At 35.4% G+C, this 26,045-nt stretch overlaps 2 protein-coding genes across 2 annotated transcripts; both read left to right on the top strand.

Moving 5' to 3' along the window:
- Positions 1–91: 91 nt before the first annotated feature.
- On the top strand, positions 92–5,760 carry LOC140225623 (uncharacterized). The gene is made up of 5 exons (XM_072305156.1): positions 92–566; positions 1,051–1,326; positions 2,296–2,457; positions 3,285–3,385; positions 5,496–5,760. Exons 1-5 carry the CDS (start codon positions 273–275, stop codon positions 5,590–5,592), a joined length of 930 nt encoding a protein of 309 aa, XP_072161257.1. The 5' UTR covers positions 92–272; the 3' UTR covers positions 5,593–5,760.
- On the top strand, positions 5,599–25,961 carry LOC109029883 (uncharacterized). The gene is made up of 12 exons (XM_072305155.1): positions 5,599–5,760; positions 6,033–6,181; positions 7,368–7,531; positions 9,367–9,489; positions 12,285–12,497; positions 13,220–13,337; positions 13,867–13,958; positions 15,037–15,173; positions 17,612–17,659; positions 18,178–18,402; positions 19,977–20,171; positions 23,540–25,961. Exons 2-12 carry the CDS (start codon positions 6,098–6,100, stop codon positions 23,752–23,754), a joined length of 1,614 nt encoding a protein of 537 aa, XP_072161256.1. The 5' UTR covers positions 5,599–5,760; positions 6,033–6,097; the 3' UTR covers positions 23,755–25,961.
- Positions 25,962–26,045: the final 84 nt, after the last annotated feature.

Raw genomic sequence — 26,045 nt, 5'->3', positions numbered from 1 at the left:
ATGATAACATTCTTTTCCTCTTTTCCGGTCACTTCCGGTTATATCTTTGCTTCCGGTATATGACGAAACCAACATCCCATTATTCGCGCCAAAAAGCAGGCGAGTGGCAAAATTGAGGTTAAGTGCTGCCAGTAAACAAACGAGCTGGTTGTGTCGGAAATTTTTTTCCTAGATTCTTAAGTATCTGTATCCTTGTGAATTGTCATGTTTCTTTCAATTTGTCTAACCGATTGTAAATCATTTTTTTTCACTTCAACCACCTCTCTCTCATAATGTCCTCTCAGCGCCTGAAACCAAAGCTTCCAATCACTCCAAAATCAGTGAAGATGAATAACAACCGGCCAGTCCACAACAATCTGAATTCTAGCAGGAATGTTAGCTCAAGTAGAAAACCGAGACTAAATATAACAAGCAGTCAAACACCTCCCAAGCGACAGAAAATCACAAATGTTGCTGACAGCTTCAACAATACAGTCTCACCGCCCAGTATGCCCTCTACTCAAAACTGGGGCTTGGAAGATGATGAGGATGATCTTCTTCTCGCATCAGTAAATTTGGAACCAGAGGTAATTTTCCTTTTTCGTCATAAACTTTTTTCTAAAGATCTTCAGGAGGAATGAAAGATCAGCATCATCAAGTTGAAATTCTCTTATTTCACAACTGTTTGTAGGACGCATCAGCGGATCAAATGAGGGGCTTGGAAGACAAGGCGCATAAGTACAGTTTTTATTATTTTGAATAAAACAAGTTGAAAGTTCTGGCTTTTAATCAAACCTATAGAGTGCCCCGAATACCTTCAAAATTTACAAGTGTTTATCTCACATTTTCACAACCGTCTCCTGAAATTTTCAGCTCAGTTGAGCCAAATTGAGGCCAGCAGTTGGGAATTAAAATAACGAAGGATAAGTGCGACTTCAGGGGAAGGAGTAGGCAATCTGCACGTCAGTCTATTAGTTGCAAGAATCCAACGATTTTGTTGCAAGTTGTTGCAACCTCTGCTACTTGGGGTAATGGTGAAAATGACTAAGCTGTTTCTGTTCTGTTTTTCAGCAACCAACCACAAGCTTCAAAGAGAATGAAGGACCTTCCAAGCTGAACCTCTTTGTTCAGCCAACATCTAATCATGTCTCTCGTCCTCCAATTCAGTCCATCAGCAGAAACATTCCCGCTAGTAATACAAGGACTTTCTTTAAACCTCAGCCATCTGCTCCCAGTAATAGTTCTCGCGCAATGGTTGGTCAGGCTGGGGCTTCCTCAGGAGCCACCAAAAGCATGGAGTTGTTAGTTCAGCAGTTGAAATCTGAGCTGACTGTTCGGGATGGAGAGGTGAGCTGGGGAAAAATTTAACTTACACTACCAGGAATAATTTTTATTGTCAACTGTCAGAGGAATTCAGCATAACAAAAATTCTTACAGTCTCAAAGAGAATGCTGGAGAAAATGTAAAATTGACCCTAGGAACATTTTAACATGAAATAAATATTGATAATCAGGGAATTGAACTGCACACATGCGTAGCAATGATTAAAGAATTAATGCATTGCACTGTATAAAACGCACTATTAAGTTTAGAAGTTGCAAGCAAAAAAGCTCTAGAAATTGTCTCATCAGGAAACGCATTCTAAAATCTTGATCACTCTGTACCAAGAGCTTACACAAACGCGAATATGATTTTTGCATCAAATGACTGCAAGATGAACAAACTGTGGAGTGTCAGTGACTGACAGCATCCCCAAATAAAGTCTTTACTCATGTTTGAATTGGAGTCAGAAATCACGTTCCAAAAGAAACGTTTCCCCAAGAAATGTGTTTCCATGACTTTTTGTAGTACTATCAAATCAAAACTAACGGATGGAAGATAAAGAGGACAAATTTTACTGGAATCAACGTAACTGCATCCCTCATTGCCCAATTTTCTCTCATGTCTTATTTTTTCAACAGAGGAATAAACTTTAAATAACGCCTTTAAACTTTCTATGAATTCACTCCAGATTATGAAAAATATACTCAAAGAGTTCAAGTTTCTATATTGCTTAGTTTCCTGTTTAAAAAATAAAACATTAGAGAGAATTAGGCCACCTTTGATGCGGTCAAACTGTTTTCAAATCCATCTCATTAATCCCCAGCTTGGCTTTCACTTGTCAATCGCTGGCACCTGGCGCTATCCTAAAATGAAGAATGCCTCTAGTGCCAGTACCTAAGGAAGTACTTAGCCAATGTATTTTTAGTTCGATGGATCTTTTTATTTTGATATTGATGTTACCTTTGTCTAATTTTACCTCTTGTTTTCTTTCAGACAAAAAATTTAAGACTAGAATTGCAGAAGAAGGAAAAACTAATGTTTGAAATGAAAAATAAGCTAGAGGAGGAAAAACAAGCTGCCTTACTGGAGGTAGAGAAAAAATACAGCAAGATAAAAAAAGAGTTGGAACAGAAAAATACTGAACTACAATTCCAGGTTTGTTCTGCAATTTTTTCTTCATTTTTCCGTACTATCCAACATAGAATCGGTGGAAGAGTGAGCTTCTTCAATAATTGTTACTATTTTCAGATATTTGTCAACAAAAAAACTATGCTCTATGAAATCTATGACACACTGTAATATAGACCCTTCAGTATTGGATCGGCCAATTTGGATGTACTTGTAAGGTTTATTTACATAGGTGGTCCAAAAAGTAATGCAACGATCAACTTTTAGAGCAAATGGAAAAAGCTAAAAAAAAATCGATGTACATATTCGTGTAGTGAGAGTAAAAACGGATAATATGAGACCTTGTTGAGCTGTTTTGGTCAAAAATTGACCGATATATGACGTTTCTACCACAGCATATTGAGAGACACCCTCCAGGATTTTAGGGGTATTTTTTGCAAAGAAAAGAACAAGTCAGCGACAAATACTACTTCTGTCTAAACAATCGTCCTTGTACACTTCATTCATTTGTTTATATGTATCATTTAATGAAAATCGACGCCGAAAACAATCGTGGATAACGTGATGTTGTTATTTTTTTAACATTTAGTTTGCACTCAACATTGCAAAGAAGATGAGCAAAATTAACCTCGTGACAGACCAGCAAACTCGGTTGTAATTATTCTCTCAAACGTCTATGTGGCAACCGCCGCGGCAAGCAATGTTGCCAAAGCCTCCATTTATGTTACCAACTTTATCTTGAAGTGTATTTTGTAAAAGATCGAACTTAATGTTGACTTTGCAGTGTTCTGTTTTTTGTGTTTTTACTAAACTCTGCACAATCTCAATTTTATTTCATTTTTTTTTTATTTCAGTCAAGGAACATTGTTGACTCAGAAGAGAAAATGAAAGCAATGCGATCACTTATGAGAACTTCACCTCCAAATAAGCAAGCTCAGAATCTGAATAGCAGCCGGTTCGTTTCTGTTTTTTATATCATTGTTTATGGTGTCACCAATTATCATTGGAAAAAATTCATTTGTTCAAGTATTTTTACGGAAGCCATTTTGGCCAACTTTGTGACCCCTCCTTCCCCCCTTGTAAGACACTCATGAGACAATCTCCAGAGCCCCTCTGCATTTTGTAAGACTGGTCTGACACCCCCTCTCAACTTTCTCAGAAAATAATTGTAAAAGCCGGATGAATACATAGGGTGTTCAAAAAGTTTTGCACATTTCCAGATTTTGAGCGAACGAAAGCAGTTATTGATTTGCGGTTTGTGTGTGCTTAAAGTAGACGTAATTACCAACAAAACAAGACCAAGAACGGTTCTCTAGCTTAAAAAATGACAGAGATACAGGGTTTTGAAAGTGACATATAGCAAGCCGCCTCCAGGATTTTTAGCTACAAATATGTGTGTCAAGAAAAAAAAGTTAAATGAGAATTGAGTGTTTTTATTGAAAAAACTTACAAAATCTTACGGACATTAACGAACTTTAAACTTCTTCATTGGATGACACGGCTCACTCAACATTTGGCTGTTTTTCGAAGTATTTTCCACCACTTTGAACACAAAGCTTCAGCCGTTCTGTCCACTTCACAAGGATCGTCTTTACGAAGTCTTCTTGACGGAGGTTTTGAAGAATTTTTGAACAGCTGTTTTGATACCTGATATGGAATCAAACCATGTGCCTCTCAGAAATTTCCTTAACTCAGGAAAAAGCATTCTATAGCTGTGATCAAAACGCTCCGTCAAGAAGACTTCGAAAAGACGATCCTTGAGAAGTGGACAGAACGGCTGAAGCTTTGTGTTCAAAGTGGTGGAAAATACTTCGAAAAACAGCCAAATGTTGAGTGAGCCGTGTCATCCAATGAAGAAGTTTAAAGTTCGTTAATGTCCGTAAGATTTTGTAAGTTTTTTCAATAAAAACACTCAATTCTCATTTAACTTTTTTTTCTTGACACACATATTTGTAGCTAAAAATCCTGGAGGCGGCTTGCTATATGTCACTTTCAAAACCCTGTATCTCTGTCATTTTTTAAGCTAGAGAACCGTTCTTGGTCTTGTTTTGTTGGTAATTACGTCTACTTTAAGCACACACAAACCGCAAATCAATAACTGCTTTCGTTCGCTCAAAATCTGGAAATGTGCAAAACTTTTTGAACACCCTATGTAGCTGAAAGAAATTTTTTGGTCAGAAAAATACATTATTTTTAAGGGGAAGCTGACGTAAGACTGGATTCAACTCCCTTCCCCTTGCAAGACCATATAATGCAAGTTGAGACTCTAACCCCATTCTCTCCTGAAGGAGCTTGAGTAATACTTTAAGGGCCTCTACTTTGTTTAGCAGTTGAGCCGTTTATGGTAACTTTTTCGTTCGCACCTCATATTTCAGTGGTGAAACTGTTACAAACCATGTATGTACCTTACTTTAAGACACTCTAGATTTGCTTTTGTCTTTTGAAGATGACTCATCATATTTCTTGCATAATTTTTTGCAAGGCTTTATTTTCTCTCTTTTTTTAAAATTAAGTCTACAAAATTAGTAAATATTACAAAATTATCTTGTACCTAATACTCTCAAAAAAAAAAAAAACAAACAAACAAACAAACATAAAATAGAGGCCAATATTCTAAAGTAGCACCGTATGATACATCGTATTATGGGCTCATTATCAATTTGAAATTCACCCTGTATGTATTTTTAAATTTCAGTAAAAGTGCTCTAACAGAACTCAGACATGAATTCAATTTTAAGTTTCAAAATAATTTTCACAATCCTTTAAGACCTATAGAAATGAAGGCTCGTATTTTTTGCCAGCTTTTTTAGCGGAAGATGTAAAGAAAAAAAAATCTAAGCTCTCAGGCACATGTTAAAATTTTAAAAGAAATAATCCTTGAGGATCCAATAATTCTCGGATCTCATCGCATTTCGGTATCTTTTTGCATTACCTCTAAGTAAAAGCCATTTTTAGAAGTAGATTTTCTTGCAACAACACAAATATGTAAACTTTCCCTTAATTCGAGTTAAAAATTATTTCCATGTAAAATGTTTCTCTCATTAATGTGTATTTTCCTTCCTCAGTGCCTTATTTAATGATGATCTCCACAAACTGGAAGCTCAAATTAAAGACATCAGTCCAAAAAAAAAGAGCCACCAATTGAACTCTATGAACCATTGAATATACAAATTCATGCGGGAAAACTTCTGTATGAAAGGTTGCATCCACGACTATTTGATCCTCCAGCCCAAGAAAATGAAACGCTAGTTGAAAAAGCAGAAACAACCAAGAGCGTCAATGTTTCGACAGTTAAGAGTGTCCTTCTCACGCAGACAGTGGCAAAACTAGGTGAGTTTAAGAGTCAAGGATGTAGAAATTGTTTATTAATCCCAAATTTTTAGTTGCCTTACCTGTTGCGGAAACCCCCCATATTCTTGAACTTTTAAATTTTCTCGCAACATTTTGCTTGCCATGAATTCAACAGGTGCTTCGATTTCTTAGAACAATAGCTGATTGTTCAAGTGCAAGACACCAATACTTAATAGGTTGATCAGTTATTGAGTTTGTTGTAAATAAATTTGAACTAGACGAGTCTTGACCGTGGCTTATTTGTTTTTCAGAAAACAATGATGGTAAAAATAAGAATCAGCAGAAAACTGACTCATCAAACAAAAGCTCGCAATTGATGTCCTTTTCGCCAATGCCTTTTATTCCTTTCTACACAATGGAGTCGTTAAATACTGAAAGTGCTTCTGAACCTGTCAGGAAGGTATGTAATTCCTTTTAACTATTAGTTTTGATAAACATCTCATGAATGGATCAATAAGGAGGGTACTAAAGTAAGAATCACAATATATGTTTCCTAATCGAAATGTCACGTAGAACATGATGGATTTGTTGAAACTTTTTAAAAATCGGTTAAAAGTCAGAAAATAACAGTTTTTGTGTATGTTAATTCATACTCCCTTCTTGCAGAAAAACAGAAGTCTGCTCGAGTCAGATCGAGCATTTAAAGTAATTTTGGTATATTTCACAATGAAGGAATTTTCCCAAGTACCAACTTTTTTTGGACAAAATTAGAGATACCTTTTATGAATCAAGGAAGGGAATGTAAATGGACCAAAGCTCTTGTTATTTGTGTAACGTATAGGTTGATTTCAATGCCTATTTAAGCCAACGATGATTATGGTTCTTTTTCCAAGTTTAATCTACGGTTCATAATGTAAACTACAAACGCTTATTTCTCACTAATGAGTTAATTTTGAAAGTTTTTTGATACATTCAAAATGTTTTGCTTGAAATTTTTATGAGAAAAAATATCTTGTATTGCTTAATTTCTTACCCTGTTTAGTGGTTTGATTTAGTGTAATTTGATTTTGTATCATCTGTATTTATTTCAGATATGAAGCTTCAGAGTGTGGAGGAAAAAAATTGATCCAAAAATTTTATTTTAAAATTGCTGATATGAACTAAGCCCTCATTTTTTTCTTCAGAGAGAAAATAATAATAGAAATAAATCAACCAACTAAAAGATTTGTAAATATACTTTAGAGGTGTCATCAGCAAAGTTGGCAGTTGTTTACTCTCCACTTACAAACAACCGCAATGCAGTCGTCTGATAGCAATGGAGTGCAGAGACACAAATCAGTCTACTGCATGTAAAAGTCGAAAGTAAACAACTGCCAACCTAGCTGACGACACCTTTACCAGAAAGTAGGTGTCGCTAACAAGGTCAACTTCTTTACTCACTCAATGAAAGAAAACCCTTGTAGGTATTTTGAGGACAGTTTTCTTTGAAGCTGGATTTTTTCGAAAAATATCTCAAAATTGGAAATTTGTGACCCAATAGAATAATATACAAAGAATAAAAAGACAATGCTCCAAGGTTCAGTTAATCTTGTGATTTTTGTTCTTGACTGATATATATCCTGCTCACTTTATACAATTTGTTACAGATTTTTCTGAAGTGTTGGAAACAGTTAGAGAAATTCCTTATCATGCTAGAGCATGCAGCTAAATTTGATGAGTCCTACGAAAAGAGAGTTGGAAAACTGGCCATCAGCTGTTTTAGCGTCGCTGTCAGCAGAGATGAAGACTGTTTATTTCTGTTAAGTTCCGAGTAAGTAGTCCTTTTTTACCTGCTATTTTAAAGTGTGTCACTGACATCTCTGCCGTGCTAAGGAAAAACGCCGTATGAATCTTCAGGCGTTGCCTAATTTTCTTTGATATAACACAAATTCCGTCGTAATCTTATAAATATTTTTCTTCCAATTTTTCAGAGAATTTTTTTCGTATTTCAATCTGAAGGTCCTGAAAATTTCAAGGAAAAATATTCCTAATTTTCCTCAAAAATAAACATTTCATCAAAGGAAATTTGGCAACTCTCGAATGTTCATACAGCGTTATTCTTTAGCACGGCAGATCTGATCCAGAGATTACTATTGAGATGCTGAATTGGATTTGAGATCTATCATTTTTTTAAATACGCTGCTCTCTCGAATCATTGATATCGATAGCCAAAGAGCAATACCACATATCTCTATTGCTGTGTTTCAAAATTTCCGTTCTTATTTATGTTTTCAAAGAGAAACAAGCCAACTTTATTCCTTGAAATTTACAAAGAACATTCTGCTGACAGAGAAGAAAAATCAAGTAAATTTTCAAGAAATTACGTTGACTAGTTTTCCGAAGAAAAAATAATGTTTGACAGGAACTGTGTAATGTTGCAAGCGGAGATACAGGGTTTGGCACTTCAGCCATCGATACGTTTGGAACGAGCCTCTAGACAAAGTATGGATTACAGCAACATGTTTTCCAAATTTCTTGTGGAAAATGAATCATTCAACGAGAAATTTGTAAATTATCTCTCAAATGAAATATGAATGTTTGTGATCAACATTGATTAAATGGCAAAAATACAAATGACGTCACTTGGATAATCTAATCTAACTTCCATTTGACCTGTATTAAAAATACTTTTCATATCTCATCAAGGAGTTGATAGCTGGACTTCCCATTGCGAGAATCACTTTGTACGTAAAATTTCAAACAGAAAACACGTGACATTTTTTCCAATGCAGTCCTTGTCTAGTGGTCCATTCCCATTATTCCTCATGCTCAAATATTCTTTCAAGGGTAAAATCATAAAATCAGGTATCTTGGTTTGGAATATGGCAAACCTCTCTAATCATATTACCATGAATTATGAATTTCTCTCAGGTTAAATAAAATCAAGTAAAAGATCGAATCCACTTACTGATCTCACCATGGAAAAAGGTATTCAGGGTAACTCTCCTAATGACCGTAAATTAGAAATTAGCGCGGGGTTTGGATAACCTGAGTTCCAATACCCTGGAGCATACTGTATATTTTTCATAATTCAGAATATGTATTTTCTTGGTTGTCAAAAGCATTAAGCAGATTATTTTGCTCTAAAAAAATGAAACATGAGAGAAAATTAGACAACATGGAATGGATGGCATTAAACAGAAAGGAACCAAGCCACATCAGTTATTGCCAAATTTAATTGGGAAATTTAAATTTTTACATGAAAACAGCCGTGCGGATTTTCATGCAAATTTCAGTGAGTTTTCTCTATAGTACGTAGCAAATCTCTTAAAAATTTCAAAGGTGTCCGCACAAACGTTCTCTCGTAAAAAATTAAATTGCCTCGTTAAATTTAGCTAATGTTGCCTGGTTCCTTTCTGTGAAATGCGGTCTAAATGCATTGGGCTAAATCCTGTCAAATTAAATACAAATGAAAATTACTCAAAATTTTAAGCAATGGCACTGATAAGTTAAGGCTAAAAAAAAAGAAGTGAAACATATTAGAAAACTTACATTGTTGCAAACAGATATGCCCAGTTTTATAAATTATTATCTGTACGGAGAACAGTGGGTTTCCTGAAAATCTATTTTTGTTCTGAAAATGTATCTTGTCTCATAACTGCTCAGGCAATGGTATCCAGACGAGAGAGGGATTGAAATTCGGCGTTCAATTACTGTTTTGTCGGAGCTAGCTGACATATCAGTTCATGCAGTCAATTTGCTTCTTCAGACTAATTTCACTGAAAATGAGTAAGTTCAGATACTATGCCCTATCTTCTTCATTTCTTTTTCTGTTTTTTATTGTTGTACTATTCTGCCGTGCCAAGGAAGAACGCCGTATGAGCCCTCAGGCGTTGCCAAATCTCCTTTGACAAATCACTAATTTTCAAGAAAATTTGTGAACATTCTTCTTCCAATTTTTCAGGTAATTTTGCTCGTAAGTTGATCTAAAAAGTCTGAAAATTTCAAGGATAAATATCGACAATTTTCCTCAAAACTGAACATTTTATCGGAGAAAGTTCGCCAATTCTCGAATGTTCATACGGCGTTCTTCCTTAGCACGGCAGTATTAGTCTCTGAAGGAAGCACATTAAAACTTTTTTAAAAAATATCTTTCTTTGACGGAAGTGTTTTCTCCAGAAAGAATACCTAATCTCATGAGTAGCAGATTGATGCAAATGTGAGCTGGACTTACAGGGTAGGTAAGCAAGGCAGTTGCCTGCAGGTGGCAGATTTGAGGAGCAGCAATGTCAGAGGGTAGAAGATGAGAAGTGCTTTCAGAATTTCTTATTTTATTAGTAACAGTTACATGGATAAAATGCGATGAAAAATATGTTAATTTGCTCAGAACCGATATAATTTTTTGACAACTTTCAGGAAAGCCCCCCCCCCCCCCTCAGACCCCTATTGGTGTGTTATTTCTCCTGCTGGAATCATCACAAAGGTGGTCAAAAGTCAAATCTGAGTATAAAGATAAGTCCTGAACTTGGATGAGATATGTAAAGAGCACAAGAACATGATGAAGTCAGAGTGAAAACAGTTTTCCTTAAAATGTCGGAAAAAACTGGAAGATGTCGGGAATTTCATGAAGAAGACTAAAATGTTTTCCTTTAACAAAAAATGAGTAGTATCAAGATCTCCAATCTTCAAATTACCTGATTTTAACAAAGAGGGCAAATTTGTTTCGGGAGCCTAACTGCTCTCATCTTCAGCGGGTGACGACTGAGGCGCTCGCAGCGCACCCTCAGTCAGATTCCGGAACTAGGACAGAGAGTAGCGGATCGTCCAGCCCTTCAAGATCGTCATTAATGAACCTAGCTCTCTTCTTGAAAATGAAAATTTTCTCTCGCATTGGTAAATCAATTGGACGAATAACTTCTTTTAAAAGCACTGGTGTTTGTTCAAATCAGGTAATTTGGAAATTAGAGTTTTTGATACGACTCATTTTTTGTTAATTTACATTTTCAAAGTTTATAATCTAGTGTTAATAGTCAAATGTTTTCCTTTAGCTTAATTTTTCTCAATCTTGTGAGATTTTACACCGATTGGAATGAAGATTTTGAATGAAAAATGTTCTCTTATAACTTGTGAGCAACTGTAAGAAACCCACCTAGTCCAAAAAAAAATTAAATTTTGAAAAAAAAAATTGTAGCCGTAACGTAGTGAAACTGAAAATTTAAGGGTTGTCTGATAACATGATAATCATATCTTCCATCGCCAACAGTATGTTTGCTACAAGACTGAAGGGCCAAATTTCTAGAAATGGTCAATGTTTTCAATTTCACAGGGCCTCTGTATTATTGCAGACTCAGCGATGAATTCATTTGAGGTCCTTCATTCGCAATGTAATGTTCACAGGAAACCAATTTTTAACTTTGCCCCACATTTTTATCGAGTATTTATAGCTCATTAATTTAGTGTTTTTGGATATTGAAAAGGCTTATGATAGTATTCCTCTTGTGAAACTTTGGGAAGTCCTAGAAGAAACTGGTTTTAGTAAGGGACTTATTGGGGCAGTCAAGCAGTTTTATCGGGGGGCTTTTGCTAGAATTAAGTGCCAAGGAAGGCTTTCAGACGGTTTTTTTGTCACCAAGGGGCTTAAGCAGGGATGTTGTCTGTCACCGACGCTGTTTAAGATATATCTAGAGCACGTTCTGAAGGAATGGAAAAGAAAGTGTGCCGGCATGGGCGTCCCTCTGAATGACCAAGAAACACTGTTCACGCTATGCTTTGCTGACGACCAGGTAGTCATAAGTCAAGATCACGATGACGCAGAGTATATGACCCGGAAGTTGGTGGAGGAGTACCGCAAATGGGGCCTCGAGGTTAGTGTCCGTAAGACAAAAAAGATGTCAGTCGGAGGTGCTCAGCAAAGCATAGTCCTGGAGGATGGTCAACATATAGAAAGTTGCGAACAATACAAGTACCTGGGGGTGAAGCTGACTTCGGATGGGAAGCTGGATCAGGCCATTCGGGACCGTAATCTTCTAGGAAGGAAAGCCATCGCCATGCTTAATGGGATCCTTTGGGACCAAAGGATTTCCAAAGACAACAAGAAGAGAATTTATAACTCGGTTGTCAAGCCTATTATCACCTATGGCAGTGAAGTGTGGCAGTTGAAGAAGCGGACCCAAGAAATGCTCAAGGCGACCGAGATGGATTTCTGGCGACGATCGGCTGGAATCTCGAGGAGAGAACGTGTCAGGAATGAACGTGTCCGAGAGATAATGGGCGTTGAGAAGACGATTGTGCACGATATCATGACCAAGCAGTTGGTATGGTATGGGCATGTGCAGCGAATGGCTGATACCAGGTTGCCGAAGAAGGTGTTGGAGTGGGTCCCCCCAGGTAGGCGACGGAGAGGGCGTCCAGCCAAACGGTGGGTAGAGGGTATCCGTGAAGAGATGGAGAGATGCCAGCTTCTGGAGGATCTCTACCATGACAGATTCCTGTGGAGAATAGGCGTCGCAGAGCGCCCAAGCGCGCCGTAAAAGCGGCTCATACATACATACATATAGCTCATTACATCATATCTTTTTCTTTAGATGTGATCCTTCAAACCCCTTTCGCCGCTCCTCAAATAAAAGTGATGACAAATTGATTTCGGAGTGCACTGCAGGTAAGAAACGGAAACCAAGCACCAGTCTCAGCCCAGAAAGAAGTAAGTTTCCAAAAGTCAACCATATGGAGCCTTCAACTTCCCGAATGGAAATAGACCCACCGAAATCTGTAAGCCCATCATCTAAGAAAGGCGGAAGGTATGATAGTTGAAGTTTTACGTTTGTAAGTAAGTGAAATTTGCCTGTAGGTAGTATGAGGATTGACAGGGTGTCTAGTAACTAAGAAGGCCAGGAAGAGTCAAGGATATGAAACAGATCTTATTGAAATAAGGGAGTAAACTCGTCACTAGGATAGTTGCAAATTCCCACTCAAGATTGTGATTTTTTTTAACAACTTAACCCATTGACTTAAACTGACGGCTCCCAGTCGTCCGCGCTGCGCTGGGCTAGATCTGAAGAGACGGCTCAGAGCCGTCCGCCGATTGTTTGCGTTATTTTGGCGATTCTCCAGTAGATTGCGTTCTCATCAATGCATATACGAGTAGTGTGGCCACCCTATGACTTATTGAGTAGGGTAATTTCTTGTTTTGTCAAAGTTTTTTCATATTACTGTGCGTTTGCACATGAAATAACCTCAAAATTTTCTGATTATCGCTGATTTTGCGACTTTGACGGCTATAAACCACAATAAAAAAATCATTGTGTTCAAAGTTTTCATCACTTTTCTCAAACGTTGTATTGTGAGTGGCTGTAGTAAATGAGAAAAAATTCCACGATTTGGATTCTTCTCAAAAGTGTTTGGGGCTTCAGCTTTTTAAATCTTCTTTTGCAGCCAACTCCACAATGGTACAATATATTTTTCTCTCCAATACTCTGTTTAATTGGAGAATTTTCTGAGTATGTATTTCTTTCAATTTCAGCTTTGAAACAGTTCCTACTCAAACTTTACGAGAGGAGGGGAGAAAAATTATGGGCCCCCTGGAAAAGTTGGATTTTTTGCAAGTGATTCTAGATATTGTCAGTGAGATTTGTAATCAGGTATGGCTATCCTCTGCTTTTCTTGCCAAGAAATTTCCATTTATTAAGTACGTATCTTCCATTTCATGTCTAGAGAAGCCTGCATTTCAATCACCATCTTTTAAAACTTCTGCTCAAATCGCGATTTTTGGCAATATTTTATCGCGCCAACTTTTTATCTTTGTCTACATGTGACTATTTGGCTAGGAATGAAGCAAATTAAAATCTAGAAGACAAGATGCAAAAGTTCTTAAGATAATGTAAGACAAGGAAATCTCTAGGAAAAATAGATAGGAAATGGTGGTGAAAAAGTTTCATGATTGAACTCACTCATGTAGTTTTGCCCAAAGGTAAAAGCAAAACTGGTATTTAGCTAAGTAGTAAAGTCATTCAATTTATCGATGTTTCATCAGTGTTTACTCTTGGTCAGGAATTACTTTGATTTGCTCTTTATATTTAGAAAATCCACACAAGATGATTCATTCTTTCCACTTTTTGCAAAATTTTTTTGTCATAACTAATGTTCAATTGTTCCCTTTTGTCTTTTCAGTTCCGTACTCTGTCATTTAATGGTGTCCTAGCTGCTGTCATTTGTTTACTTAAAACTTTAGCAAAACTAGACTGTGATATACCTATTGAAAGGTAATGCCAGTTCTCTTCTTAACTTTAGTTGATTTTTTTTTTTTTTTTTTTTACGTACTGTTCTTCAATTATCTAAACGCTTCATCATCATTAAAACATCCCATTTACAGTTCCTTCAAAGTTTCCTGTTCAGTCCAAGAAACCTTCATTTTATTTTTGGAAATCAGTTTTAGGGCAGTATTCTCCTCACTTTCATGATCATTTATTCATCAAGAAATGAATATTATTCCAAATATTTGCCCTCTAGTTAGAATGCACCATATCTTCCAATCAAAACTGGAAAAAAGGAGCTTGTTTTCCTCAAACGGATCGATTCATACTTGTCCGTTGATATTGAAAACGAAATATTTTTTTGTATTTAAATATAGTTTATATAAATTGCCTTGTCAAAAGAAAATTCGGTTTGTACCATGACTTTGAAATTAAAGTGATGTGGTTCAGTTACACGATCAAATTGAGCCATCAAATTGGGCCTCTCATTGGTCGCATCCTCACCTCAGGTCTTTCTCCATCAATCAGAGCTTCAGTTAGATAGCTCAATTTGATCGTGTAACTGAAACTATGCTGTTTCAAATCCGTTTCAAGTATGTCGGGTGGTTTGGAAAACTTGGTCAATCAGGGAATAGACTATGATTCAGAAAAGATTGAGAAAGTGAAAGAATTTATAAGAAAAAGCAGAGAATTTCGCAAGTAGAGCGTCGGTCAGCAAACGCAGCCAGTACCACTTAAGAAAGCGCGAACAACTTCCGAGTGCCTTTTTCGTAATTTCAATCTCTAGAGGTGGAAATTTTTCCAAAATTTGGCAAAAGCCAGCGTTAATGAAAGAAAAAATTGTAAGTGAAAGTTTAGTTCTAAGGTCAGGGAATCCGGAAAGTTTGCATTCAGGGTAAAGCAAATAAGTAAAGAAATTGGAAAATGAGGAAACAATGGAAACCCTCTCATATGTAATGAACAATGAACACCTAAAGAGGGTAGAAAGTAGTAGCACTTAACTAAACATGTTATTTAGGTGTGTGTAGCCAAGCTAGAAGAAAAACTCTTCAAAATTCGTGATTTGTTTTTTTGTCGTTTTTTGTAGGTTGAATGTGATAAATAATATAGTTAAACAAGTTGTGTTTTGTTGCCCTGGACCAGCCGTTATTCATGATATCATTTCTCTTATGGTTCCTCTCGCCAAGTACCTCACCTGCACCAACAGCCTTTGTAATAACTCGAGTAAGTTAGTGATTCACTCCATTGTTGCAAGATCTATGCTCTGGGAAATATTCCATTCATTTTATCAAAAAAATTAAGGATGAGTCTCCCAAAAATTTACGTCGCCTTGGAGAACCAACTTTGTGAACATGGGGACATCAGAAAAAGCGAAGTTAACTACAAATAGATACAATGGGGCTGCTGCATGATCCTGGAATTGCTTAATATAAAGGCGTAACCTACGTACCTTCCTTAGCAAGGATCACGTTTTGAGCTTAAAAAAGCTTGAAACAGCTTTTTTGACTGACAGAAAGGAGCTTAAAGTTGTGGTGATTAGAAGGACGTTTCTCATTGGCTTTCTCCTTGTGATGTCGTTAAAGGTGACAGCTTATGGTTTCAACCACCGTGAAACTTATGTATCATGGCTGCTTCACAATCGTAATTTATATAAACAATCAGAGGTGAAAGGATCACGGTGGTCAATGATCCTTGTGATGTCACAAAATCTGTCAGGATATTTTTCTGTTTGAAATGGAGTTGAACTTTCGATAACTTCGGAAGTTGTTTTCTCACCTAAAATTTGATGAAATGAAAAAAGGTAAAATACGGGTTTCCTCATTTTTTAAAATTTTAAAACAAAATTCGTAACAGCCCCATTCACAAATAGCTTGAATATATTAATGAGGGGAAAACAAGGAAAGTGGATGAAAAAGGCTAAAATACTTAATATAACGCCTGGAACGTTTAAGGGTAATTTTAACCCGTTTGTTAACCAGAAAAAAAAGTAGTAAAGTAACATGAACCCAAAATGAAAATGTAAAACTATCAGTAACCAATTCAAACATGCATTTCCTCTGTATTATTTTTCAGTGCTACTCAATATTCACCAAATCATCATACTTAAAATTCCTATTTTCGTTAAACATTTGTATGCTTCAACAGATATATTATGGACTTGAGAAAATTGAAGAAAAGAGAAATAAAGCAATGATGATTCATTAAAGTCATCACTCATTATCATTATTTTATTTTATTTCCCTTTTCTTTAATCATAATTGCTTTAATAGGTTCAATTGCGCCACCTGAAAGAAAGACGCCAGAAAGTCTGTTTAGTAATCCTAATGATTTTGACCCCTTGGTACATGGTGAGTTAGTATTGAATCCTCACTCCCCTATTTTTCTAACTTGTTGATGGAGCTTTTCTAAGCCGCTCAAAATATACGAGGGGTTTCTGCAGAACCGTATGGCTTGAATTCTGATGAAAGCTATGAGGAAAAAAATATTGGAGCTGGATTTCAGCAAATTGAATAATGAGTATGTATTTGTTTTTGGGGTGCCCTCAAAACCAAAACTTTTCAAATCACTACTGACCGCAGGGACTACAGGGAATACCAAGAAAACCGAAAATTTTAAAAAGTCAGAGAAAACTTTGATATATCAAAGTAAATGACGATTGTGTCAGGGAAATATTGTTGAATCACCCTTATTCGCTTTCTAGAATGGATTCAACGTCAGTAGGCATATCCTGAAATGACAGGGAATTTCACCAGAATGTGTCAGAAGAATCAGAGAATTTCATTTCCTCATTTCCGTAGCAACCCTGTATATATCTGAATTAATATATCCTGAGAAACGATCTCCCTATATACTTCTAATTCTTGTCATTCTTCTTAAGTTCTATAATTACATGTGTTTGGAAGGCTAGGAAAAAAGTTTGATGTCATTGAATTTCCCATTTCAGTCAGCAAATTTTCCCATGTATGCAAAAGAAGAAACCATATCTAGATTCAATATGTTACAATAGGGGAAGTCAATCATATCTTTAGAGCCAAGACAATCTTTGTGGACAGATTGTATGTAATTGTATTTATTTGATCACATATTGTCAATTCCCGCACAAAGGGAATATATCCTATCTGCGTTGTTTCAGTATTTCCACAAATGTTTTATTTTTTCATAGGAAATCCGTCGCTTGAATTAGTGCGATAATTTCAGAATATATTTTCATTAGGGTAATGAAAATTCACAACAACTCTCAGGAAAATTATCCGATGGTTTCCCTACAAACAAGTAAAATGTAGCTACAAAACACTGAATCTAATGCAATCAAGATACATTCCTTTGTGCGGTAGATGACGATATATGTATGGATGGATGAATGGTTGGAGTCTACCAGAGTCTTGTCTATTGCAATTTTTATATGATAATCAATAGCGGGGAAAAATGTATTTAATGTTGCTGTATTATTGAAAGGAAAATTGCTCAAGTTTTTCAAAATTAGTAGTATGTAAATTTTATCTCGACGTTAAAATCTGGGCAAGAGAATTTTTTGAGTTTTTTCTACTCAAAGATAGAAAGTTCTTGGCAGCTCTTTATTGAATCAATTTGCCTCTGTTATTTTTCCAAAAAGAATTTTACCATTGTTTTCTTTTGCCTCAATTTTTTATTTCTTTTTTCAGTACAAGAATCTTTTATTGAAGCTTCCAGGCACTATACATTTACCACCGGTAAGAATTATCCTCCTCTTTTTTTCATTGAGGTTTTTGCCTCTTTGCCTAGCTTTTCTTTGTAGAGAAGGTTGTTGAAAGGTCTGTTGTTCTAGACTAGGCCACATGGAGACTGATTTTCTTTCATTCTCGAATGTAAATAAAAAGAAAAAAGATTTAACTTGTTTAATTAAAGACTTAACTAACTCAAAAAGGTCAAGTGCAAATGTTCTCTGATTTAAAAATTTTATGGTTCCAGAAAGAATCAGTTCCACATTGTTTTGTGAACGTGCATCCAGGCCGGGCTCATTGGAAATTCAGATGATTACTTTAAGTGACCTGAGAAATTTTTAAGACCTTAGGAATTTAATGTAGTAACTAAAATCAAGAAAAATTCATGTACTTCTTGCATTCACAAGAATAGTGTGCATAATGATATTATTCACTGTAATTTTACTGGTCTGTATTTCATATTGTTTACTGGCAATGACACTCTTTTCTTTCCAAGACATCTCATTTTTCTTTTTTTTTTGCTTCAGATACTTGTGTACTTCAAGTCTTATGCACAGAATGTGAAATGATAGACAAAACTCCAAAATTTGCCGAGGACTTCACCAAATGGGCGTTGAAAGTAACCGTCGATACATCTGACTGCCCCAATTGGCTTGCTGGTGACTGTAGAATGGTGACGTGTGATTGTTTTCCTAGGTTCATCCAATTGTTTCTGAATGTACTTCATTACGCTGTCCTCACTTACGCAGATGGTAAAGTATTATTTTGGATTCTTAAATTTTTTAAATACAAAAATCAGTTTCCAAAATGTGAATTTATAGTTGGTGAGTTGAATAGCCCCTATATAAAAATGTCCATTGCTTTGACCTGTCTAGAAAGTTTTAGCGGGACAAATAGCTCTTTCTCAGAAACTTTTCGCTGGTGTTCAAGTGGCTGAAAAATGTCGACATTTTATAAAAAATTGATACATATGTGACCAATCCAAGAGAAAGAGACCTTAGGGCACAGTGGCGAATTTTTCAGGAAAGTGACTTTTGCCATAATTATTGAAAAATTGAAGTTCAAGTTTTTAATGAAGAACTTTAATTAGTACCTATTTCATAAAGTGAATTTTAAGGGCTTTACATCATTTTTGTGTCAACAGAAGGTCATGATGTTGCATTTTAATTGGACAATTTTGAGAATCAAATATAGCTGATCAAAAGCTTAAATATTTTTCTCAAAATTGTGTTTCTTCAGATGCAAACTTTGAAGTGTCATAGCTCCAGTTTAGTTTTTCATTTTCAGTCATTTCTTGTGACAAAATGCTCAAGGAACACATTTCCAAGCAATGATACCAAAACCTGTATTTTGTAATTTTTGGAATTATGGTTCCTTTCTTTTTACTCTGTTTCTCACAATAAAATGTGTCTCAAAAGGAGGCAAGACAAAATTTACAGTTTTTTGACACGCAACTCCTGTGATAACTCTATTTGTTATAACCTCTAAAACGAGTCACGGATAAAGAAGTTAGTATAGAAAGATTGAGATTTGTAAAGTTAGCTATCTCCATTCCATTTTATTTAATAATATCCTTCTTTTAGTCTTGGTTTACATTAACGATTACTCTAATCCTTATATGGATCGGGAATTGATGAGTTCTACTCTACGGTTTGATCAAAGACATAAAGATTGAGCACTTGTATCTACTAACACGGGGGGAGAAGTGATGCAGCCCTGGCACTCTGCATTTGTGTGAGTGTGTAAATAAGTACGGGAATCCATGGCGGCAAACGTAAAGTCGATTTGAACTTGTACTCTTGATTTTTGCACATTTCTTAGTCTAAATACGTTTTAAGTCACTAAAACGAACAAATAAATAAAGTTGGGATGGTGACTAGGTACAATACACCTACTTTGGCTCGGTAAAAAGCAGGAATCTCAGATAAAGTTAGTTTATCTTTTGCTCATGATGGTCCTGCCAGTTCAAACAGGCCGTTGCAGTCCTAGATGACTGCTACTCTCAAATGAGATTAATCGGTCGATGGCGGACCGAAAATAACCTGAAGTTAAAAAAATATATGTCGGTAAGTGAATTTTAGCAAAAATCAACCTGATACTTTGTTTACGCAATTTTATTTAGTTCCTGCCATATATTTGAATTTCAAACTTGTCTGGATTTTGCTGCCAATCGTATAGCCAATTGGAGAGTTTGCATGAATTTACATCATTTTTCTCTTCTAGTGCTCCGTCTTTATGTCTTTGGGTTTGATATTTTTTACACAAATTATCCTGAGAAGATTTTAACTGGAAATCACCAATATTTCATATATTTCAAAAATTGCAGAGGAGCGGCCCATTTGTCAGCTCAGCAGAAACCAACTGGCATCCGTGATGAAACGAGGCATCATTATTCTCAATCGGATCATTTTGCAACGAAATGACTTTTTGACTCAGGTCGGCAGTTGGGATGGGCTCTACGAAGCTATCATCCACCATTTATTGCGAATTTCCAAGACAATGCAGTTTGAACCACCTATCTGTAAGTTTCATTGCGAATAGTCACATTTTTTCTTTTGTGTTCAAGGTGATTTGATTGTTGCCATTTTTTGTGTCAGTGCGACGTGCGATATATCACATCGATTTGTTCCATGATTTCAGCTACTTGTCATTTTTTTCAATTTTGAGATCGCACTTCTGTTGTCATGAGACTAAAAAATTCATGTACCAAATTTGACAAAGAAATTCAATGTATTAAAGGCACGGTTTTTTTAGAGGAAAAATATAGCATTCGATACTGATGTCGAATGCAGCACTCGAATGCAATATTTTTCCTCAAAAAAACCCCTGCTTTTATTTCGTTGAATTTCTTTGTCAAATTTGGTACATGAATTCTCTAGTCTCATGACAACAGAAGTGTGATCTCAAAATTCGAAAAATGACAACAGAAGTGTGATCTCAAAATTCGAAAAAAAGGACAAGTAGCTGAAAGTATGGAACGAATTGATGCGATATATCGCACGTCGCTCTGACTTAAAAAATGGCAACCATCGAATCACCTTATTTTACCTGTATTTCTCCTTTTAGGTATTTTCCATTCTCATAAAGTTTTCAACTTGACATTTTCATCTATTTATTTTTCATTATTTATTGTCTTGGCAGCATGCTTGCTTCCTTAGTGCATATTATGATGTCACTTGACGCAGTTTGTTTGGGAAGATGAATGAAATTCGATAGTATTGACAGTTATTATCACTGCTAAAATTAATATTGAAATAGGAAATAGTGCCAAGTTGTCAGTCAAAATAAATTTTCTTAATTAAATGAAAACAAACCATTCTCTTACTGACCTGGAAGTCATTATCTGAAGTAGAAAAAAATGCAAGTAAAAATTCAATATTTATAATAATAAATGTAAAAGAGTAAACAAAATAAGGAATAAGTATTTAAGGCCCTCAGTTAGAAATTATGAACCGTGAAAAATAATGTCCACAATATAGAAACAATTATCAGGAATAGAAAAAAAGGGGGCAGAATTTGAATTGTCCATGTGTGACCCAGGGCAAAATTTATTCACATTTTGGCTTTGCTGTGATTGTCCGCTAGTCTTTGCATGCTATCGCAATTGAAAATAGCCATTATGTTTAGCACCTGAGTGGTTTTTTTGGATTCTACTATAACCTTTAGTAATGTGAGCACACTTTTTTAGCTCTTTATTTGTGTAAAATGTCGGTTTAAATACGGCAGCATTGCCACTTTCTGTAACATGGAATGGTCAAATTTGAATATGCTTCCCTATTTGGACCGATGCTAATTTACAGTTTGGGAGCCAAAAATGAATACAATGATCTTTGCTCCAATGATTGCCTATCTCGTCCCCTTGCAAAAGTCAGCCTGCTATTCTGTTTTCCTTCTTTTCTTGCCATTAAAATAGCTCCCTCTGCGCTCACAAATACCCTCATGTGCTCATGGATTTTGCAAGGCAGCGTTTGAGCATGTTTTACTCTCCTACCCAAGAGGCTGTTCATAAATTGTGTATCGCTTTATTTATTTATTTTATTCATTTAGGCAGTGAGTGTATCTCCATAATTTTGCGACCAAGTGTAACGAGTGGTGGGGGGCGGGGTGTCAAGCTCAGCATCTTTTACCAGTATGTGCATTGGATTTCAACTTTTTTTCTCCTTTTTTTTTTCTCCTCAAGTCTCGTATACTAGTTTTTTTTATCGTATTCCCTCTTGTTTCCTGAAATACAGAGGCTAAGCCCTCCTTCCTCTTCTAATGAGAAAATATTTTCCTTTCAAGGTTTTTTTTTGTAAAAAAAGGGGGGATGTTAAGGCAAATGTTAAGTAATTTTTTTTTTGGGAGGGGAGGGGAAGTATCTGGAGCGCCTCAAAAGGGTTGAGCAGATGAAAAAAAATGGGGAATATCGCGTCACTTAATTTTTGAGCAGCCCCTAAGCAGTGATTTAGTTATTTTGATTTTTTTCCACCCCGACCCTTCTCTCTGTCTCAGCTACAATCATTCAAATTTTTTTCTCTTTATCGCTTTCTCAAAATTGCTTTCTCATTATTTTTGAATGCCGTTTTCTCCTTGCCTAGATGAAATGCTAACTAATTTAATTCATACGTCCTCGCCTTTTGCAAGTATGAGTCCCAAAATCCAAAATTCAAGTGATTTCTTCGAGCCTAAGTCTGAGCCTAAGCCCTCTGATAGTCAAATCCATGCTGTTCTCAATCTGTCCCAAATGAGATCTAAACCTACTCCCTGGAGCACGCATGGTTTGTTTCATAGGTGAATAAACTTGCAAACTTTTTTTGAGATTTTGCAACCCCAGAATTTTGCATGAATTTTGGTTTCAATAGAGTTTGATAAGCAACTCAAGAATGGTATCAAATCCTCTTTTCGACAGGGTGTCTAGTTGTCTACCATCAGCGAGAACTGGAAAATATCTGGAAATTCGATGTTATCAAGAAAAATCAGGAAAGCGTCAGGTAAATCGGCCACGGGTTAGGAGATTCTGATTTCTGAGTGCCTTAAAGATTTTTCAAACAGCTGATTGAATTAATCAAATATGTTGTTGATTTTTTAAATCAAACGATTGTTAATTTATTCTTGTGATAAATCAGTATGTTTTGTCTAAAATATCAGGAAAATATCAGAAATTTCCAAAATTAAATTTTAGCAGACACCCTGTTTGAATTGTTGGTGAAATATTGTTGTAATGTAACAGATATTCCCTGAATGAATTCATATCAATTGAATGAAAAATTAATGTGTCAGGGGAAACTTTGCAAAATTGCAATGTAATTGAGTGCTTTTGGTTCCAACCAACCCCTTAATTGTCTTTTAAACATCGAATCTCATTGATTGGCAAAGATTAATACAATCTGTACAAACATTACTGAGCCACTTGATGAGGTTCGAATTTTAAAATTTTGATCAATGTTTTCTTTTCAAAATTTATTGTAGAATATGATTTGGTCAACGGAACTCATTCATATTAACTCCCAACCAAGATATCAACATGATAACGTTTTTATTTAGCTGTGGTTTTTACAAAAAATAAAAAATAAAAAAAATTTGAATTTCCTGTGCCAAAAAAAAAACTATAGCCTAAGTCTAATACGAATGTATTAGGGCATTCCTGCTTGTTTTTTCTCTGTTAACAGAATATTTTTCAGGCTTTAGTGTTGGTTTGCTTCTATTTTAAGAAATTAAATTGTAATAGAAATTGAATTTTGCCATCAAATTTTAGTTCTAAATGCTGTGTAGAGCCTGCTTCATTGAATTTTGTTCAGTTGTCGCTCATTACCATAGAACAATAACCTGCGTTCTGATATCATTAAACTAATCCTTGAGGGAATTTGCAAGGTATCTAAATGTTCATAGTTTCACCATTTTGTTTTTCAGATGATATGCTGACTGATTTAAGCTATATGCAAGTAGAAAATTTAGAAAATTCGTCACTAAGCCAGCCGAGGGAGCAAGCTGTGAAGGATATTCTTCTGATGTCTCGTGAAAAATCTAGGGAAGGATTTTGTCCGCCTCAGTCAAAGGTTATCAATTTACAACTGGAGCGGAATAGTGGCTCAAAAAAACAGAAGAAGAGATACAGCCGGAAATAGCACTTGGCCTTCATATCATAAATTAGATTAAAAGTACAATACTTTCCCTCCATAACAAACCAGCAATGATCCAAATGATTTTTCGTTCTGTAAAAAGCCGCTTTTATATTTCTTCTAAAGCCCTGTTGTCATCCTTTCACTGGGCGTCTTCTTTGTTTCCTCCTGGGAGGAGACGAAGGGACACTTACAATTTTTTGTTATGAAGGACATTTTCCCATAATGAGCTGCGCTGTGATTGACTTGTGACGTTCAAGAGACCTGATGATTCCGTTGTCATCAAGACATTTTAAATATGAAGGACGTCATTATAGTGAGAGAGTATTGAAAAAAATTTGAAGTTTTTCCTGTCACTTTTGAAAAGGGCGAATGGAATGGAGCATTCATGATCGCTTCATATTGAAAAGTAATACGCTTAAACATTGTAAATTTAATCATTAATATTTATTTTATGGTATGTTTTTCCACAATAAGGACAAGATTCCTTCCTAACCTACCAGGCAAAAGGAGGTTGCGAAAACATTGTCACAAAGTTACTGTCAGAATGAAATTAACGTTAATGCAACATTTTAGTAAGGTTATTTTTTGGCCACTGCTGGGTAGGCAAGAGCTTCCATTGTATTCTAATGAAAGATGATCATTATAAATATCTTTCAAGTGCCCAACTAAAAATTAAATTTAATTTAAAAATCAATTAATTTAATTTTTGGTGTCAGTTTCTCTTTTTCAACGTCCTTGTGCAAGGATAATTTCTTCAATCAATATATTAAAGAATTTTTTACCATATTGGGGAACCCTCACTTAGAATGTTTTCCATGAATTGAATCCAATGCTATTGAAATTGAATTTGAAATTTTAAAAACACGTTTGTATTTTACGTAAGAAATATTTTAACCTCAACTTCTGAGCCTCTGAACTAAATTTTCTCTGAACCTTGAAAGTTTAAATTCCTGGATCAAGTAACCTACAGCTTTCAGAAGTATTTTCTGGCAAAGAGCCTTTGAATCATGAGTTCTTGAAGAACAAAACACGTAAAAGGTTTGTAATGAAATCCTTCAAATATATTCTCAGAAGATACCAAGTCCATGTAGATATAGATGTTGGAAGCAGGAATCGAATAGTTTTGAAAGGGGAAAAGGTTTTCATACAAATAAAATCCCCTGATATAATCTTCTCAGGGACACTTTTGTTCATTTTTAGACCTGTGATTAAAACCATTAATTTATTTCCACCTTGTATTATACAATAATACATTCATCGTGTCCTTTATGTATTTATTTATCATAATTTGTCATAAATCTGTAATTAATCTGTAAATTAATTGAACAAATGACATTTTTCAATAGTTTTTAATGATTCAACAATGGTACAAAGCTTAATTTTTCTACAAAGTTCATTCCACTTGTATTATTTTTTTACTCATGTCTCAATGAACGTACCACAGAATATCTACCTTTTATCCATAGATATTAATCCAGTACTTTTAAGGACTTAAAGGAGTAACCGTATTTTTCAAGAACTGATTTTCAGTATTGGTTCCTCAAAATTGCTCTTAAACTTCGCAATGTTGTATAGTTTATTTCCATTTTGTTTCCTCTTGATGTTTCTATTTCCTCAATCCTCTTCTGTTCGTTTTAACTTACCTTTTTCACCCCCTCTCCTCACATTATCGCTATCAATCTGTCAGTGTATTGTTTTAAGCCAATTTTTACCATCAGTTTCTATTTTCGTTTCCTCCAGTCTTACTTTAATTTTTTTACCATGTGTTACGTTTCTCATTAAGTTTGGTTTACTTGAAGGATACTCATTCGATGTGAGAAGAGTTATTCTATTTATACTTTATTTCTGAACCATAATCTGCAATGTGATTTATGTGATGCTGGGAAATGAGGCATTGAAAAAATTGCCAAGCAGTTTGTCAAATTGATGCAGGTTAAATTATAAGATACTATGCACATGTACTCCAGAAGCATACAATTTCAAAACAGAAGAAAAAAAAACACCACAGCAATTTCCAGCATCACAGAACTATCAAGAAGACCATGTAAACTGTTCCTTACAAAATAATGTGCGCTATTCTCTGTTTCAACCTTGCCATAATCATGTCAGCGGGTGATACTACCTTTGTTTCCCTATCTTGTTGATTATTTATATCTAAATGTATTCCACCTGTGATTTAATTTAATTTAATACATTTATTTAACTTGAAACGATGGTGTTCATTTTTTTGATAGGATAATCTGTACCTAAACAGCCAAAAAAGTTGATGGATGACTGTATCAGTTAATATCCTT

This window comes from Bemisia tabaci, chromosome 10 (assembly GCF_918797505.1).
Source record: "Bemisia tabaci chromosome 10, PGI_BMITA_v3".
In the NCBI taxonomy this organism is placed as follows: Eukaryota; Metazoa; Arthropoda; class Insecta; order Hemiptera; family Aleyrodidae; genus Bemisia; species Bemisia tabaci.
This window is presented reverse-complemented; position numbering and strand designations above follow the sequence as displayed.